Consider the following 20,693-nt stretch of genomic DNA (forward strand, 5'->3'; position numbering starts at 1 on the left):
TTTCTTTCTTTCTTTCTTTCTTTCTTTCTTTCTTTCTTTCTTTCTTTTTTAAAGATTTTATTTATTTATTTGACAGAGAGAGAGAGAGCGAGAGAGGGAACACAAGCAGGGGGAGTGGGAGAGGGAGAAGCAGGCTTCCCGTAGAGCAGGGAGCCCGATGCGGGGCTCGATCCCAGGACCCTGGGATCATGACCTGAGACGAAGGCAGATGCTTAACGACTGAGCCACCCAGGCGTCCCAACTGGATTTTCTAATACTCGCCCAAATTTACAATATTCTCTAGATTTGGCCCAAATTTCTGAGTTGGCTTTGGAGGCAGTGCTGATGTTCCTACAGGGAGGAGCATCCTGAAGGAGGTCTGCTTTATGGGCCAGAGGCTCGGTGATGCCCCAATCGGGGCCACCAGCGCCAGGCCCCCCCTCCCCCCCCCCCGCCCCCAGCACAGAGCCAAAAGATGCTCAGGCCTACCTGGGCTGATCTCAAAGAGGTGCTTCCCTGGGTCCTCAGGGCCAGGAAGAAGTTCAGTCACCCGGGTCCCTTGTAGAGAAATAAATCCCTAAAACGAAGAGACAGACACAAACACAGGAGGCATGAGATGGAGGGGAAAGGGCTCCTGGAGAGAGAGGGTGGGGCTGCAGGGTCAGACTGGGTACTGCGAGGAGCCCGCCTGGGGTCCCTGGTGGAGTGGGGTGGGCATTATGGTTTACAAACACGGTTGCAAGAGTCTGCCCACAGGCAGGGCCGGGACTGTCTGGAATTGTTACTCCCTGGTTAAGGCACGGAAATGCAAATCTGGAGCAGGGAGGTAGGCCCGCATCATCCACACCCCCTCACTACCCATTCCAATGCACCCATCTGCAGCCTTCCTGGGGCCTGAGTTTAAGGCTGTAGAGGGTCAGGGACAGGAATGCTGGCACACCGGGGCTGGCTTCTTGTATGGAACTGGCCCCGAGCTGACGGCCATGGGAGGAAGGATCAACAGATCGATGAGTCCAGCCCTGCCCCCTCCCAGTGGGTGGGATTTCATTTATTGTTCAGTGGGAGTCAGCTACCACACAGGAGGTACCCAGCACAGATCATGCCACCTTGTGCCTGGGGTACCCGTGTGTGTACATGACAGGGGGTGAGCCCACCCTACTCTCTGATGCTGGAATCCAGCAGTCAGGCTATAAAAGATGCAGAGAAAGAGAATGGGGTATAGGGACAAGTATGCTGGGTTTGAGTCTTAGCCCTACACTTCTGGGCTGTGTGACCTCAGGCAGACTACTTAACTTCTCTGAATCTCAGCTTCCACATCGGGACAATGGCACAGTAACTCCCACTTCTCAGGGGCATTGAGATACCAGATGTTCAGGGGGTCCTGCTCTAGATGGGGTGATGTCACAACCACCTTTACACCAGCCTTTTGCCCACCCACAGGGCTAGGCAGAGCTTCCCTTTCTCTGTTAGTGACTGATCTCTGCTGTGGCTTTTTTCATTTTGCTCATGTTCAGGTTTGCTCATTTAAGACAGCGGGTGACTCTGACTATACATTTTCGGCTCTTTCCATGAGAAACCTATTTTAAACTCCATTCCTATAGTCTAACTGTCTGGGTTCAAATCCTGGCCAGTTATTTACTGGCTGTGTGACCTCAGACAAATTGTTTAACCCCTCTGTGCAACCTCACAATTCTGTTATTCATGAAGTAGGGATAATAATAGTACTTTGTGGGGCTGTTGTGAGCATTGAATGAATGAGTACTTGAGAAGTTCTTACAGCAGTGCCTGGCACATAGCAAAAGCATCCTTGCATCTGCATTTGCCCCAGTGAGGGGCACGATCACATCGCCTCCCGCTCCCAACTCCTTCGTGTGCTCACAGAGCGCTCATCTCCCCACGCCACCTTTTCCCAGCAATTTCTGGGAGCCTCTCCATTGCTGCTGGGGTCTTGTGCTGCAGGGACCCTTGGACAGACCTTTTCTTGCAGAAGCAATGTAAAGGCAGGACCACGTCTTTGCCCACACAGACTTGCTTTAGAGAAATTGTAGCAATAAGCCAGAGAACCAGCTGGTAATTGTTGTAACTGAATTATCAGTTACTTTCTTGCTACGGAATCTGGAGCTACTGGAAATAAATTAGGAGTGCAGCCCCAGGATGGTGAAATGTGCTCATTCGAGGGTGTGGACAAGATCCATCGCTGGCTAACGGGATGGCTTCTGGTGTTTGCTGTTTCAGTAACTGTGTGATTCGGGGCACTGTGCTTTATTCCTCTGTGCCTTGAAATCTGTCACCCATAAAATGGGAATAACATTGTTGACATGGATGTTACTTTCTACTCCAGCTACACAGAAAAGCAATAATAGCTACTGCTTATGGAGCTTGTTCTATATTCCCGGCTCTTTGTTGAAATGATTGGATTTAATCTTTCTGGAGGCTGCATGGGGCAGGTAGTACTATTCTCATCTTCCTGGACGAGCAGAGGGAGGTTGGAGAGGTAAGGCGAGCAGCTCCTCGTCCCACTGCTAGCAAGGGCAAGCCGGGGTTCACCCAGCCATGTGTGATGCGGGAGTGCTTTGCCTCTCATTTGTGGTAGCAGCTGCGGGCTGACTCTGTGCAAGAAGCTGTTGTGGGGAGCCAGCCTGGACTTTGGGACCCACCGTTCTCTTCTCACCCGGTGAATCCCAGTGGGCTCCTACCACAGCAAGGCGACTTCAGAACTGGCTTTGGGCTGCCCAGATCCCTCCTGCCTGCACACATCAAGAGCATGGCTTTGATCCTAGCGCTGTACTCAGGCACTGGGTGGGAGTGGGGGTGGGGAGAGAGGCAGGGGAGCTGAGGCAGTGTGCTTTCCCAATCCTTTTGTGACAGTAAGTAGTAAGACATGGAAGGGGTCCTAGGTAGTGCCCAGTGGAGACATTCGGGGCAGGTCTCAACTATGAGCAGGGCACCAGAATCACCTTAGAGCTTGTCAAAACACAGAGCAGGGATGCCTGGGTGGCTCAGTCGGTTAAGCGGCTGCCTTCGGCCCAGGTCATGATCCCAGGGTCCTGGGATCGAGCCCCGCATCGGGCTCCCTGCTCGCCGGGAAGCCTGCTTCTCCCTCTCCCACTTCCCCTGCTTATGTTCCCTCTCTCGCTGTCTCTCTCTGTCAAATAAATAAATAAAATCTTTAAAAAAAAAACAAAAAACAAAAAAAACACAGAGCACTGGGTCTGAGGTGGGGGTGGGGGGGAGGCTGCTGGCAAATGTTTAGCCATAGGCTCTCTGAGGAAAATAAGGCCACCAAATGTGTAGTGTTTGTCAACTTCTGTGATAGAAATCCCTGCCCCCCACCCAACATGGCTGATTTTATACATTGATAGAACACAGAGACAAGACATCAGTAAGGATATAGATGGCCTGAAAGAATACCATCAACTTACTTGACCTAATTGCTGCCCCCTTTCTTTTCAAAGGCATAGGAAACTTTTATTATGATGGCCATAAACAGGTCTCCATAAAGGGAAAATAATTTAAATACAACACAGTGGAATGAAGTTAGAAATCAATAACAGAAAGATTTCTGGAAAATCCCCAAATATTTGGAAATCCTATTAACATACTTGTAAAAAATCCATAGGTCAAAAAAGAAATAAAAGAAGTAAACAGTACTTTGTACTGGATAAAAAGGAAAACATGACACAAAAAGTTGTAAAATGCCTTTAAAGAAGGACTTAAAGGGGGCGCCTGGGTGGCTTATTTGGTTAAGCATCTGACCCTTCATCTCAGGGTCTTGATCTCAGGGTCGTGAGTTCAAGCCCCAGGTTGGGCTCCACACTGGGTGTGGAGTACTTAAGGGATAGATAAGCTAAGCATTCAATACTGATATTTGAAAGGAAGAAAGGCCTCTTAGGCCTTCACTTTAAGAAAGTACATAAAGAAAAACAAGTTAAAACCAAAGTAAAAGAAAGAAAAAATAAAGATCAGAGTGGCTACAAATAAAATGAAAAATAGAAAAATAATAGAGAAAATCAATGAAACCAAAAGCTGGTTTTTTGAAGAGATCAATACAATTGATAAGCCTTTAGTCAGACTAATCAGGAAAAAAAAAGAGATTACCAATATCAGGAATGAGAGAAGTGACATCACTATAGAGTCTTCAGATATTAAAAGGATAAAGTAATGTTAAGAACAACATTATGCTAGTAATTTGACAGCTTAGGTAGAATGGACCAAAAAGACAGAAACTACTGAAGCTCACTCAGGAAGAAATAGCTAAACAGCCCCTATCTTATGCAGAAATGGAATTTGTAGTTAAAAATCTTCCCACAAACAAAACTCCAGGCTCAGACAACTTCATTAGTGAATTCTAGCAAATATTTAAAGAAGAAGCAATACCAATACTACCCAAAATTTTCTTGAAAATTGAGAAAGAGGGCCTACTTTCCAATGCATTTTATGAGGCCAGCTTTATCTTTATATATAACCAGCTGAAGGCATTACAGGAAAAGGAGACTACAGATTAATATCCCTTGGGAACATAGATGCAAAAAATCTCAGCAAGATTTTAGCAAATCAAATTTAACAATATATAAAAAGGAAAACACATAGTGAGCAACTGGGGTTTGTCCCAAGTATGCAAAGTTGGTTTAACATTCCCAAACCCATCAATGTAATTCACCATATTAATAAAGTAAAGAAGAAAAAAGATATGATCATTTCAATAGATGTAGAAAAAGCATCTGAAAAAATTCAACATCCATTCCTGATTAAAAATCTCAACAAGTTAGGGATAAAAACCAATTTCCTCAACCTGATAAAGGGTATCTTTGAAAAACTAAAAGCTAATACCCTACTAAAAGTTCTTCCCCTAAGACCAGGATCAAGACAATGATGTTTAGATTCTTACCACTCCTATGAAATATTGTCCTGGAGTCCCAGCTGCTATAATAATGCAAGAAAAAGAGAAGTTGTCCAGATTGGAAATGAAGGAGTAAAAGTACTTTCACAGACTACATAATTGTCTATGTAGAAAATCTGGTGAAAACCTACAGAAAAAGCTACTAGAACTGATAAAGGAGTTTGGCAAGATTGCAGGGTACAAGAGAAATGCACAAAACTGAATCATATCTCTAGATACCAGCAATGAACAATTGGAAATTGAAACTCAAACCCATTTTTAATTGCATCAAAAATAGGAAATCCTTAGGGATAAATATGGCAAAAGCTGTTCAAGATCTGTACACTGAAATCTGTAAATCATTGCTAGGAGAAATGAAAGAGGGTATAAATGAATGGAGAGATACACTGTGCTCATGGGTCATCTTTCAGATGCAGTTCTCCCCAGACTGGCCTCTAGATGTAATGCAATCTCAGTCAAAATCCCAGTGGGTGTTTTGTAGAAATTGACCAGCTGATTCTAAAATTCATATGGAAATACAAAGGACCTACAAGAAGCAGACCATTTTGAAACAATTGTTGGAGGTCTAATATTGCCAGATTTCAAGACTTATTATGAAGTTACAGTAATCAAAACATTGTGATACTGGTGTGAAGACAGACAAGTAGATTAATGAAACAATAAGAAGTTTTTATATATATATAAATATATATATCAGTTATATATATAATATATATCTATATATCTATATATTTATATATATAGATATGTTATATATTTTTGACAAAGGCACAAATGCAATCTAGTGGAGAAAGGATAGTGTCTTCAGGAAATGGTGGTAGAACAAATCCATATTTGTGTGCAAAAATAATGAACTTTGATCCATGGCTCACGTCATGTCACGTATGTTCAAATGAATCATCAGCCTGCACGTAAAATCTAAGACTGAAACTTCTGGTAGACCACCTTTATGACTTTGGATTAGGCAACGATTTCTTAGATATCACATCAGAAGTACACTTCATTAAACAACTAGTTGGTAACGTGACTTAATTAAATAAAAACGCTGTTCCTTAGAAGCTACTAAGAATGAAAATATGAATTATGAAATAAAAGAAATGAAGAATAAGAGAAAATATGAGAATGGGAAAGTATTTGAAAATCATGCGTCTGATTGAGGACTTGTACCCAGAATATATAAGACACTCTAAAAATTTAATAATGAGGAAATAACCCAATTTAAAAATAGGAAAAAGATTTGAACTGATCCTTTACCAAAGAAGATTTCAAGGTGGCAAAGAAGCTCAGAAAAAGATCCTCCACACCCCTGGGCATTCTTATACACTTTTGATAGGATGATGGTTTGATGAAGCCTTTTTGAAAGTGATTTTGCAATTTCTAAAATAATGTTAAAATAAAAACACCCCTTTAACCCAGTGTTGAATTTTGAGAATTTGTTCCAAGGAAAGACAAACGCATAAGGATACACATGTAATGATGCCCATTGCAGCATTATTTTCCTAACTGAAAAAGTGGAGAACAACTTACTGGTCCATCAACGAGGGAGTGGTTCAATGATTTTGGGTATAGCCCTCCAGAATGAGGTAAACACAAAAGGCTTCTAAGCGGAATTGTTAAGTAAAAAAAAAAAAAAAGGAGCGCTAGAAAATAACTGTAGAACGACTGCTATTACTAGCCTCTCTCAAGAACCCACAAGGTGCTAACCATACAGAAAGGGCCCTGACACCTTGCGGTCTTGGACAGAGTGGAGAGGCAGCTTTATGGTTTGCTCTGCAGCATTGGCATCAAAATAAGGAAATTTAATCAAAGTAAAAGAAAAAAAAAAGAAAAAAAGGCAGTCAGATCATTCACAGGGCATTGCCCACACCCGATGGCTTGTTGTCATCCTCCTACTGTCACTCCCTGAAAGAACGCTCCTCCACTTAACGTGTCAAGGGCCTGGCCAGCCTGCCCAGCATGACCTCAGCCGGAATGTCCATCTGTCATTCTCAGGAAAAGGACAGTGATCTTCCCTTCCTCCTCCGGTCTCCCAACTTCCGTCGGACAAAAATCTAGTGAGGGCTACTCTCCAAGCCCTCTGACCAGAGTGCACCAGCCTCTGCCCAACTCCCTGTCCTCCCCAATCCCCGCAGGTTGCTGCAGCTCGCTGGGCAAAATGATCCCTCGTGGCAACAGCTCCCAGGGCAGCCAGTGGTCCGGAGGCCTCAGCTCGGTCGGGAGGGACAGTGAGGACAACAGGAGCACACAGTGACAAAGATTTCTGTTCATCTGTCTCCATTCAGTTGTCTCACCCCCAGGATTTACCCACGTTGCAAAAAGGCAAGCAATATTTCAATCCCAACCCCACTGCTAATCAATAGGAAGCATGTGAACAAGTTTGCCTGGAACAGCCTCAGTTTCCCTCTCTGTTCAATGGGGTTCCCTGGGAACCAAATGGGACAGAGTGAGCAGAGGGCCTGGAGTGGGGCCGGGCTGGGGCAGCACCCAGGATCTCAGCATGGTGGAAGTGGCTCAGTGAGAGCTTAATGACTAGGGTCTGGCACAGACAGGCGAGCCTCAGTTTCCTCCACTGTCACGGGCCGTGTTTTGAAGATTTCATGAGCTAACGTCTGGACAGTCCTGGGTTGTGATTTATGAATTATTTCATAACTGAGGAGTAGAGTCCGCTGATGACCATTTTTCAGGAGTTAGAATATATATAAACACTTTAAAATGATTTCAACTTGGGGCACCTGGGTGGCTCAGTCGTTAAGTGTCTGCCTTGGGCTCAGGTCATGATCCCAGGGTCCTGGGATCGAGCCCCGCATCGGGCTCCCTGCTCTGTTCAGTGGGAAGCCTGCTTCTCCCTCTCCCACTCCCCCTGCTTGTGTTCCCTCTCTCGCTGTGTCTCTCTCTGTCAAATAAATAAATAAAATCTTTAAAAAAATCATTTCAGCTTTATAATAATTATAATTATTTTATAATTATTTTTAATAATTTATAAGTATTTTGTTTATAATTATTGTGACATCATCACTTAGGTGGGACTCAAGCAGCTTCTGGGCTGAGCCCTGGGTTTCTTACCTGTAAAAATGAGGATATTAACCTCTGTCCTTTGCTGCCTCAGTTAGTGCTTTGTAAGCACTTAAGGCTGAATGAACAGGAGTAATTGTCCTGATTATTATCGTAAAGATTATTTTGGCCACTATATCAGTTTGTTCTGGGAACAACCCTTCCCACAATAATACCATTCCTGGTGCCCCCAAAATAAGGTCTGATGTAGATTCAGGAGGCCCAGGATGGTGATGGTAGGGTTCCTCCTTCACAGTTTGTGATGACAGCCCTGTGGGGACCTCCTGCAGGGCCTGGGATGCCTGCACTCCCCCCACTGGCCTGAGTTTTGGGGTTCGTGATAGTCCTGAGAACTTCACACTCTAATTGAGCTCTCTCTCCGGCCTGATCAAAGCCTGGCTCTCTGGAAAGTCTTCATTTTTCACCCTGTCTAGAGAGAGACTGAAGAACCAACTTCTGAAATGCTCCTTAGCAAAGACATGATAAGATTTTCCACCAGCAGCGTCTTAGAAAATGGCAGACTACATTTCAAAAAGCAATCACTCAAGGTTCCTTATCTCCTGTAATTCTGATTGTGGCCTCAGATCAATCTTAAAAAGCCCTAGCCTCTGACACTCAACCAGGAACTGAACCACTCTGAATTTTAAATAACACAGATCAGAATGAAGTTCTGTGCCAAGCAGGGAACATCCTCCCTTTCCTTATCACACAAGCCTGTAACCATGGCTATTACTGTCTAAAATGCAGATATTAAGGAAGGCAACCTAAAGTTGGAGACAAATTGCTTCTTGGTTGGGGCACTTTCCCTCCCTAGGGGGTTGAGATGAGTCATTTATTCAGCCAATGTCTTTGCTAAGGACTTGTTCTCGAAACTTCTCCCAGCAGATTCCAGAGTAATGCTGCATTTGGTATGCTCCACATGTCCCCACACCCTGATTTACCTAGTCTCCCCAGGGAGCCTGTCAGCAGGTGACCCTAAGGGACAGCACTCTGTCTTCCAGCAGGAAGCAGGGGCTTTGGGGGCTGAGCACCAGCTCCCTGCATCTTCCCAGCTGACCACAGTCCCTGCATCCCTTACCTGTGGGGCCTCCCAGCCCAGGGCCTAAGTCCATGAAGATGGATCCAGCTGGGATCCAAGGGTGAGCCTGAGGCCTAGGGCAGACTTGCAGCTCTAAGCACGGGGTCTGGGCAGAGCCCCCAGGAACCCTCTGGCCTCATGGCTAAGCGCTAATCCCAACCTCTGAGGGAGTGTCCTTTGCGTGGGGGATGGGTGCTCTTTCTGAGGTCCTGGTTTTCCCTGCAGTTAGTTAGCTCTGTGCCACCCCAGGTTCCTGGTCTAGACCCCAGCCTAGATCATATACCCTGACCTGCACTGAGTCATTTCTGGGGCCATCCCTTTAGGTGGCCCCATCTCCCTGGATCCCTAAGTCTTGCAGGAGGTGATGGGGTTGAGGCTGTGTCCCGGATCCTCAGCTAAAACCTTGTTCCACCCGGGGCCCTTGTCATCACCGTGGGTGTCCTGATGCCTGTGACCAAGTTCATGGGAACGAAATGCAATGCATGTTGCAAAGTGCAAAGCCAGTGCTCATGAGATTTAGTGTCCTGACCTTGCTGGGTCAGACCCACAGTGCCTAGGGTGTTGAGCAGTCTTTTAGGGATACAGGGGAATTAATGCTTGTGACCAGTGGACTAGAATGCTTATACAGGGGCTTTCCCAAACCTTCTAGTGGTGACAAAGCTCTGGCCAGTGGGACTGGGCAGGAGTGACCTCCAGCTTTCTCTCCTTCCTGCCCTGCTAGGTCAGCCTTGGAGGCCTTGAGAGATAGATGAGGTTGCCACTGGTCCACAGCAAAAGATAAATTTTTTATTGTGTTTAGGTGCTGGGATTTCAGGACCATGGAGCGTTGTTTATCGTAACTAATTAGAAGTTATTTTGAGAGATTAAATTTAGATAATATTATCCCAAACCGCTCACTTGGCCACACACACAAAAAGTTTTAGAATGATGGTACTATTTAAACATTGTATTTTTATGAAAGTAAAGCTGTTTAATTAATAAAGATTATTCTCTTGCTTCTCTGATTGGATGTTGGGAGGGAAAGGCAATGAGAGGTCAGGCCCATCTACCTGTGATGTGGTATTAGGAGGCGTGGGGGAGCTGCCTCACTCTCATGGTCAGAAGCACTGAGTCGGGCTTAGAAGAACGTCTGGGTTCTGGCCCTGAGCTGTGATTGCCATGTAGTACCCCCTTCCTGCCTGACTTTTTGGACTGGAGCACTGGAAGGAAACAGCAAGGCTATAGATCACTGTGAGTGAGAGGTCATGGCTACCACCCCAGTCCCTGGCAAATGCCTAGCCTGTGTAGGATCTCCCCTGAATGGAGCATGAAAATGACCCCTCTTCCTCCTTGGCTCACTGGACCCAATGGTAGGCCTCTTTGCCTCCTTAAAATACCTGATTTCCCGGGTGGAGGGGTTAAGGGAGAAACAGAGGTAAGTCCGATCCATTGGGAGCCCGGGGCACTTCGTGTCTGCAGTAAAGGGCCAAGGCATTCACATGGGAACCAGCCACCAGCGGCGTGAGCTCTGAGCTTCCTAAGGGGAGGGGGTCTTCGCTGGCCACCCGCCTCTTCCCAGTATTTTCTCCAACCCAGGACTTGTGTGGATGTTGGTGTAGATTTCTGTCCCACCTCAGTGCTCACCCTGCCCTTAGCTCTTTGGAGCCTGCCTGGTGGATTTGGAAAAGCCTCTGTTGTTCCTTTGGAACTAGAAGCCTGAGGATTGTGCGGGGTGGGGGAGGGTGGTGAGGACACAGGGCCTCTCTACAGCCCGGGGTCTACGGTTCAATGCCGTGCTCTTCTGTGTGGCTGTCCCTGCCGTGTTTCCAGCCTTCTGTCCCCACGATAAACAGGCTGTCCCAGAGGCTGACCCTGCCTGCTCAGCCTGGCCCATGCTTCGGAGCGCACTACCTCAGCAGTTTGTTTCTGCTGGGAATATGCATTATTGACAAGTGCTGATGCTGGGTCCAGGGGCTCGCCTTGAATGGGAGGGGAGCTCCTGTGGCTGGACATGGCTTGGTTCTCTTACTGCTCTCGAGGCCCTGCAACTAGTACTGTGCTCCAGGGTCTGTGGTGCCTCTGAGAGTGGCCACTGTACTGTTTACTTAAGAACAGGTCAGTCTGAGAAACAGGGTAGAGATTCCTGTGCACTGACCTGTGCCCGGTGGCCCCGCTGAGGGGACCGCCACCAAAGGGCATGGGCCGTGTTTGCTGAGAAAGGCACACCTCATGCCAATCCTCGCAAAAGCTGCTGGTCAGAATATCATTCTCAATGGGGAAAAACTGAGAGCTCTTCCCCTAAGGTCAGGAGCAGGACAGGGATGCCCACTCTCACCACTGCTGTTCAACATAGTACTGGAAGTCCTAGCCACAGCAATCAGACAATAAAAATAAATAAAGGGCATTCAAATTGGCAAAGAAGAAGTCAAACTCTCACTCTCCAGATGACATGATACTTTACATGGAAAACCCAAAAGACTCCACCCCCAAATTGCTAGAACTCATACAGGAATTCAGTAAAGTGGCAGGATATAAAATCAATGCACAGAAATCAGTTGCATTTCTATACACTAACAATGAGACAGAAGCAAGAGAAATTAAGGAATTGATCCCATTTATAATTACACCAAAAACCATAAGATACCTAGGAATAAATCTAACCAAAGAGGTAAAGGATCTGTACTCAGAAAACTACAGAACACTTATGAAAGAAATTGAGGAAGACACAAAGAAATGGAAAAACATTCCCTGCTCATCGACTGGAAGAACACTATTGTTAAAATGTCTATGCTACCCAGAGCAATCTACACATTCAATGCAATCCTTATCAAAATATCATCAACTTTTTTCACAGAGCTGGAACAAATAATCCTAAAATTTGTATGGAACCAGAAAAGACCCCAAATAGCTGAAGGAATGTTGAAAAAGAAAACCAAAGCTGGTGGCATCACAATGCCAGACTTCCAGCTCTATTACAAAGCTGTCATTATCAAGACAGTATGGTACTGGCACAAAAACAGACACATAGATCAATGGAACAGAATAGAGAACCCAGAAGTAGACCCTCGACTCTATGGTCAACTATCTTTGACAAAGCAGGAAAGAATATCCAATGGGAAAAGGAGGGTCTCTTCAACAAATGGTAGTGGAAAAATTGGACAGCCACATGCAGAAGAATGAAACTGGACCATTCTCCTACACCATACACAAAGATAAACTCAAAATGGATGAAAGACCTAAATGTGAGATAGGAATCCATCAAAATCCTAGAGGAGAATGCAGGCAGCAACCTCTTTGACCTCGGCCACAACAACTTCTTGCTAGACACGTCTCCAAAGGCAAGGGAAACAAGAGCAAAAATGAAGTATTGGGACTTCATGAAGATAAAAAGCTTTTGCATAGCAAAGGAAACAGTCAACAAAACCAAAAGACAACCAACAGAATGGGAGAAGATATTTGCAAATGTCTTATCTGATAAAGGGCTAGTATCCAAGATCTATAAAGAACTTCTCAAACTCAACACTCAAGGAACAAAAAATCCAGTCAAGAAATGGGCAGAAGACATGAACAGACTTTTCTTCAAAGAAGACATCCAAATGGCCAACAGACACATGAAAAAATGCTCCACATCACTCGGCATCAGGGAAATACAAATCAAAACCTCAATGAGATACCACCTCACACCGGTCAGAATGGCCAAAATTAACAAGTCGGGAAACAACAGATGTTGGTGAGGATGTGGAGAAAGGGGAACCCTCCTACACTGTTGGTGGGAATGCAAGCTGGTGTAGCCACTCTGGAAAACAGTATGGAGTTTCCTCAAAAAGTTGAAAATAGAGCTACCCTACAACCCAGCAATTGCACTACTGGGTATTTACCCCAAAGATACAAATGTAGTGATCTGAAGGGGCACATGCACCCCAATGTTTATAGCAGCAATGTCCACAATAGCCAAACTATGGGAAGAGCCCAGATGTCAATCGATGGATGAATGGATAAAGAAAATTATCCATTTTCTGGATAATTTTCACACACACACACACACACACACACACACACACACACACACTGGAATATTACTCAGCCACCAGAAAGGATGAAATCTTACCATTTACATCGATGTGGATAGAACTGGAGGGTATCATGCTGAGCAAAATAAGTCAAACAGAGAATAACAATTTCATATGGTTTCAGTCGTATGAGGAACATATGAAACAATGCAGAGAATCATAGGGGAAGGGAGGGCAAGATGGAATGGGAAGAAATCAGAGGGGGAGATAAACCATAAGAGACTCTTAACTATGGGAAAGAAACCGAGGGTTGCTGGAGGGGAGAGGATGGGGGGATGGGGTAACTGGGTGACGGGCATTAAGGAGGGCACGTGATGTGATGAGCACTGGGTACACAACCGATGAATTACTGAACACTACATCTGAAACTAAGGATGTACTATATGTTGGCTAATTGAATTTAAATAACAAAGAAAAGAAAAGAAAAGAAAAGCTGCTGCTCATTCTGGAAATGCTCCCTTCATCCTCAGGGGCCCAGGCAAGGCAGCAGTCCTGCAGAGACCCTCCCAATCTCCCCCATTTTGCTCAGCAGTCTACTAAAGAATTAAGGAGCTAGAATGCTCCAAATATAATTAAAAATAAGTTATTCCGGTCTAAACAATGAATAAAATATATTTTCCATGCTGCCTCAATGTCGTTTGATTGTTTTTCTGCCTAGTAATAGACAAAACTAGCAATTTACCAATCAGTCTTGTAGCTCTTACTGTAAATTAACTGGGTTCAATTGAAAGCCAAAGGATTGATTGTAAGTGGGAGACACTTAAGACCTGTAGGCTAATACCCATGCTGACTTAAATGAGCAGACCCTGAGAGAAGCTCATTACATGTGCATCAACAGTCAGGCTGTACTCAGGGAAACACAGACATCATCTGGAGAAGGTGAAGATCCGTTTTGCAAGCAGTGACACTCCGGGTACAAAAGAATTCGGGGGCAGCCAGACACTTGTCGCTTGTGGTTTATAGGTTCTTGTGTGTGTCATCAGGCCTCTTAGTATCTTGGTTTTTTCCCCCCAGAACAGTGGCAAATATTGCCCTATAATGATTAGTGCTAGGTACCCACAGGTATCGCTGGTCTTCTTATTCTGGGGGCCCGCTTCCAAAACCACTGCTGTACGGTCAAGATAAGCTTTAAAATATACATTTTGGGATGATTCCTTCAATCTTGTATTTTTCCTTCACATGCCAGATACAGGGGGAAAAAAAAGGGTTTTAACCAAACATTGTTTAAAAATTGTTTAAAAACTAGTTGGCTGTTGTTACCAATTTGAATTTATGAAAGACATTTCTAGTTGATTTAAATTAACTGACTAAAACTTTCATTTTGATCTGTTTAATAGTAGAGAGTTATATTTCCCAAACAGCTTCAAATATATAAAGCCTCCTTTAAGAAAAGCCACAAATTCTGATGTTTGATCCTCAATAAATGACTTTCTCTTTCTAAAGACTCCAATGAGTAATTCTTTGCGAAAGAAGCATTCCAAGTTGTCCCTAAGGACGTTTTGCACAAGAAAACATGTATTGTTTAGTTTTTCTTCTGCAGCACTAACAGTAATGTTACCATTAGTCCCCAGTTAGCTCACAGCGACCTCGAACACCCCGCGGAGGACGCCTGCTCAGTAGCTCTGGCATTAACCTGAGGCAGCGAGCAGAGCTTTTGTGGTACTTCAGCGCCTTTCCATCACACTCGTGTGTTCTTTCTGAGCACAGCGAGATCAACCGGGATTTGCTGTGGCAAGATCTATGGTAGCAGCTAGGGAAGTCATTACTCACTTGCTCTTCTGTGCACAGAGATTTGCAGGTGGAAAGTAGGAAGGAGGAAGAGAAGTCAGGCTCTCCAGATGTTCTCAGGAAGTCAGGGGCAAGTTCACTAAGCCAAAGGTGACCAGTTGGACACACCAACTGCAAAGGTCCCATGGCATCAAGGTCTATATCCATCAGTTCTCTTTCCACCAGCCGTGTCTCCATGAAGACCTTGGCCAGGGCCACAGTTGGAGCTCTTTACCAAATGGCCACCCAAGACCGAGAGTGGCGCCAACAGCAGGAACTCTGGGTCAGACCCCTGGAGCTAGGCTGCTTCTTCAGCCTTGTGTTCTACTCATCCAGGATGGAACTTCTGCAAACCACTATGGTTTGGCTGACTCTAGCTATTGTGCCTCCAGTCCTCTTGATCTTGGGCTTTGAGTTGAAAGGGTCCTCGGAGATCGTCTCTGGCCAACTTCCCACTCGATGACCAACTGTCTCTCTGAAGCCAAGTGGTGGTCTGGCCTCAGCTTGCACAGCACCAGGGACTGGAGCTCAGCCCTGACCAGCAGACCACTCCACTGGTACAGAGAGTTCTTCCCATATGGGGGGACATGGTGGCCTTTGTGTAATTCTACTTGTCCTGGCTATGGCTTCTGGAGGTTCTCAGAATAGATACAGTCTTGTTCACGGGAGGTGCCCTGCCGGAACTAGTGCCCTTCCCAGGATTTGTCTTCTTCAGATGATTTATTCAGTTTGTCCCCCATGTGGACAGGTGTTCAGACCCCTTGCCCTCCTGGCTGTCCTGCTGTGCTGAAAGTGTGTGCTTTGAGGGGCTATCATGTGACCACTGTGACCCGGTCTGCCCATGGCAGAGCTTAATGGGTTTTCCCGTCCCTTGTTCTAATTTCTGTGCATCTCAACACAACCCATGGTCCCCAGTTCCTCTGGCAACCACAGCTCACTGTTAGTCTATACTGAGCTTTGAAGCTGATCTCAACTCTTAACTCTGCCTAATTCAACCTGTTCTTAACCTAGGTCTCTCTAATCTGAGAAATCAAGTGATTTTTTTGAACCAAACGGAGGACTTTATATTTTATCTTAACAATTTCCCATGAAACCAGCCTGGCCAAGTTATTTTGAATCTCAGTGCTGTTTTCCACCTTTGCAGCCCCTCCCACCTCTGCAAATTTACCAAGTGTGTCTTTGGTTTTTCAATATCATCAAAAGTACACCACAGCATAATGACTAAGACAGTGGATTCTGCCATCAGATTGCTTACTTTTAGATCTTGGTACTCGTGTTGTCTAGCTTGATGTGATCTTAGGCAAGTCACTTCACCTCTCTGTGCCTCAGTTTCCTTCTCTGGAAAGTGGGGATAATGATCATTCCTCAATTGTTTCAGTCAATTATTGCTGTAGAGTGAACCACCCCCAAAACTTAGTGGCTTAAAAATCTGATTTTTTTTTTCATTATTTCTCATGATTCCATGGCCCAGAGTACAGGCAGGACACCGCTGGCAGTCCCCCCCCTCCCCCTACCCCACCCCGGCACAGTCCACGGTCACTCCCTCAGCTGTCTGCAGCTGATGGTTGGGATGGGCTAGAAGGTCCACGGAGGACTCACTCGTCTGTCTGGGCCCTGTGGTTTCTCTCCTCCTCCTGTTTCCTCATCATTGTGTGGCCCACTCAAGCATCCTCACAGCATGCAGCAGCTTCCCAGAGCAAAAGCAGAAACTGCCTGGAGTCTTGGGGGCCCGAACCTGGCACTTGCCCAGCATCACTTCTGTCTCATCGGGGACAGAGGAGGGGAACTAGATTCCAATTCCTGTTGGGAGGAGCAGTGGACACTCAGGGAGGGAGTGCAGGAACGGGTGGTGGCCGTCCTTGGAGAGGATCTTATCACATACCTTGTACAGTTGCTGTGAGCATGACAGCAAGTTAAAAAGGAAGCTCCTAGAACCATACCTGTTTCATAAGGCATATAAGTGTTCGCTTTTATGTGGATTCAAACCTACGGAGTAAGGCAGAGCCAAGATCAGGACCGTGGTCCATGCCACGGGACTCCTCTTACTTGACTGAGCTGGGTGGCTTGCTGGTACAGTTCCACCCAGGAGAGAAGATCACCGCTAGGGGATTACCTACATGTTGAATCTCCCTGTCAGGGTAGTCCTATAAGGTAGGCATGGCTATTCTCATCTCACACCGAGGAACGGAGGCTCAGAGAGGGAAATCCCTTCTCTGGTTACTCGCTAGAAAGCAGTGAAGCCAAACTCCAAAAATCTGTCCTTCTTCCCTATCACAGGGGATTCTGTAAAACAACTTGCTGGGGTCCAGACACCGGGTGCCCATAGCAGTCCTGACACCCACTGGCCTGGACTCCTAACTGAAGAAGGCAGTGTGGACCATGTGCATGCTTGCTCTCAGGGAGCCTTGCTGATTCGGGTGGTCCTCACTTTCTGGATCTGTCACTTGCTTTTCATATTTCATTTTAGAAGCCTTCTTTGTTTTTATTATGTTATGTTAATCACCATACATTACATCATTAGTTTTAGATGAAGTGTTCCATGATTCATTGTTTGTGCATAACACCCAGTGCTCCATGCAGAACGTGCCCTCTTTAATACCTGTCACCAGGCTAACCCATCCTCCCACCCCCCTCCCCTCTAGAACCCTCAGTTTGTTTTTCACCCTGATGTTTATAGCATTTTAGAAACCTTCTGAACATTTCTTGGAGCTCTTCTATTTTAGATCCCTCTTGAAGGATTGGACAAATCTTGTCTCTGAGGGTTTGGGCAGCATTGACAACGCCACCGCCAACTTCCATCGTCTGACCCTTAGTGCAGCCAGGGCCCAGAACACCACACCCAAAGTGGGAGCAGGCGGGAGGGCTTCAGTGATCTCCCCGCCATCTGCAGCTCATGGGTGGTATAAATGGGATTTGAACTCAGGCTCTCTGGTTCCAAATATGGAAGATTATAGTACGCAAGCTTCCACTCCACCGTGGGGAGCATCACTTTCTCCATCTGTACGATGGAAATGAATTGTACCTGCTCTGGTAACGTTGCTGGGAGGCTCAAAGGAAATCATGAATGTTTATTCAACAAGTGTTTACTGAGCTTCTACTTTGTGTCAGGCATTGTTCTGGACACGGAGGACCAGTTACAAACAAAACAGACAAAATTCTGAACTCGACGAGCTTACATTCTAATAGGAGAAGACCATTCTATAAGCTCCTTGCCAAGCATCAGGCATTTTCCAAAAACAATGAAATATTTTCCTACTGAGGATCCAACACAAGGCTGGTGCAGAATTCACTCATTCATTCAGTTCCTTCCTTCCTTCCTTCATGTATTCATGTAAGCATCAGATATTACCGAGCATCAGTTACGTGCTTGGCCCTGTGCTGGGTGGTGGGAAAAGAGAAGGGATGAGATCAACTGAGGCCCCCCCGAATGAAGTTGACAGTCCAGAACGGAGAAGAGACATTCAGCTGAGGAGGTGTTATAAAACCACAGCAACGCAACAACAGCATCCTCAGCATCCTCATCTTTGGCTGGGCTGAGCAACAGCCAACAACCTACGGAGGATGCTCAGTTAGTGTGCGCTAAATCAACTCCAGCTGAGTCAGATTTACAAGGTCTAGATGTGAAGGAGCGTCTGAGGCATGGGCTGCCCCGTGACTTGCTGAGAGCACAGGATGGGCTCTGACCAGCCTGACAGCATCTTGATTATGCCCCCAGACAGGGCTGAGATAAGGGCTGTGGTGGGTAGAGTCTGACACAGGCAAGGTTGAGAGGTTCTGCGGGCAGACATTAAACAGCCCCGCAAAGAGCTGCCCCCTAGCCGACGTGCTGCACATCTGTGACTTCAGGCGCTACGGTAGCCTACCTGTTAACCTAGGCTGACGCCGGCCCCCTGCTTCCCTCATCTGAAAAATCCAGGCACCTTCTCCAAGGGCAAAGACCCGAGGGACAAGCTCATGACAGCACCACTTTCCCTGTGCTGTACACTTTTGGTACGCAGTGGCAGAGGGCAGGGGTGCCTGGCTGCATGCTGGCACATTCCCTGGGACCTTCAAGCTCTAGGGTCAGATGGCCTCTCTTTCCTCCCCAGAGGTTTCTTCTTTAAGATTTCTGGCTTCTGACTGTCCAGGGTTAATGTTCACTCCTAGAAGTGCATCTGCTTTCCCATCCACCTTGTCTTTCCTTCTCCCAATACCAAGCTTTTACTCGAAATTAAATCAAACGTTAAATCAATCTCCTCTCCCACGGCCCAGCTTCTCATCACTTGTCCTCCTGGAAAAAACAAAAACCAAACCCAGCTGTTCTCCAACAGGGATTTTTTTTTTTTTAAAGATTTTATTTATTTATTTGAGAGCGAGAGAATGAGAGAGAGCACATGAGAGGGGGGAGGGTCAGAGGGAGAAGCAGACTCCCTGCAGAGCAGGGAGCCCGATGCGGGACTCGATCCAGGGACTCAATCCAGGGACTCCAGGATCATGACCTGAGCCGAAGGCAGTCGCTTAACCAACTGAGCCACCCAGGCGCCCCTCTCCAACAGGGATTTTTAAATCACCTCTGCGAAAGCCTGCGGCTGCATCAGCTTCCTGGGGCATAGATCAGAGACTCTGCCACTCAACGCTGCCGGCCTTCTTCTCTGCGGCCGCCAAGCCTCCTCACCCCCTTGCTCTGGGCACCATGGTTTTCTAGGCCACACCGGATGTCAGGACAAGAGCTGCATCTGAATGGTGTTTCGGCCTCCAGCCTGGCCCCCTTCCCAACCCCTGCCTGTGCTGCTGTTGGATGACTTCCCTCTCAGAGCTCTGAGGGCCAAGTCTGAGCCCCCAAACCTTCAGAGTCCCCTAACACCATTGACAGAATAAGGACCCAGGCTCCTGGATGCAGCACCCAAGCCCCTCCACGTCCACCTTCTGGTATCCTGTCCATGGTTGGTGTTCCTGACAATACAATGAGCCTCACACTTGGTCTTCAAAGACTTTGGGCTCCCTTCTTGGGCGTGAGCTGCCAGACACACAGGGCCCCCAGGTTTACTTTAAGTGCATTTTCTGAGCACCTCCAATGTGCCAGGGCCAGCTCTGCAGAGACTAGCTGGGCTCAGCGGCTCTGTCTAGAAGAGGAAGCCCTCTGACCCCTCGGCTCATCTCCCTTCTGGGGCTGTGTCCCTGTCACATTCCCTCTCTGGCTTGAGTTTTTCTTTTCTGGTTTAAATTAAGAAAATTTTAAGGTATGGATTTAAATGAATATAGTCTCACTGTAAGAAATGAAAAGAATACAGATAAGTCTCAAGTGTCTGGGTCACCACCCTCACTCTCCATGCCCTCCTTGCAGCTCATATTCTGAAAACTCCCAAATAAATTATTTCAGTTTTATTTCACTCACTTTTCCAGTTAAGGTCCTATCTCAACACAGCTGAACGAATCACATAGTGCCACAAGGTGGGGTGTAAGACAGCAATTCTTTCCCATCTACGGGGTCCGGATCTCAGCCACCAGTTTTGGCTCTTTCACACAGGGCTTCTTTCTTTCTTTCCTTATGTTCATTTCTAAATAATATGCTTACGTGACCGTGTCTTCAATGAAAATTCTAAGCATTACTGATGGAATTCCCAGCACGGAAGGCGGAGACTTTGCTTTATTTACGCCCCCACCCCAGGTGGCTTCCAGCAGGTCCACAGTGACGGTGGTTCTGTGGGTCAGCGCTCAGGGCTTCCACACCCCTGCCGGAAGTTTAATCTAACTGAAGCCGCTCCGTGAGGATTCCTTTCTTCCCTCTTTCTAGAACTCCTCCCCTTCAGACGTTGGGTTACCTCTTCTCTTTTCCTCTCTGTTGTTCCTCTCTTCTTTCTGGGAGATTGTGTCACATTTTTCATCCAAC

General features: G+C 46.3%; 1 protein-coding gene across 6 annotated transcripts in view; it reads right to left on the reverse strand.

Moving 5' to 3' along the window:
* Positions 1-20,693, reverse strand: part of ARHGAP22 (Rho GTPase activating protein 22) — a 169,092-nt gene that overhangs the window by 90,097 nt on the left and 58,302 nt on the right. For all 6 annotated transcript variants that reach the window (XM_035023620.1, XM_035023640.1, XM_035023650.1 and 3 more), the window contains exon 3: positions 469-556. In XM_035023620.1, the coding sequence (XP_034879511.1) occupies positions 469-556 (88 nt within the window). The remainder of the gene's footprint in view (positions 1-468; positions 557-20,693) is intronic.

This window comes from Mirounga leonina, unplaced genomic scaffold (assembly GCF_011800145.1).
Source record: "Mirounga leonina isolate KUSES-001 unplaced genomic scaffold, KU_Mleo_1.0 Mir_114, whole genome shotgun sequence".
NCBI classification, from domain to species: Eukaryota; Metazoa; Chordata; class Mammalia; order Carnivora; family Phocidae; genus Mirounga; species Mirounga leonina.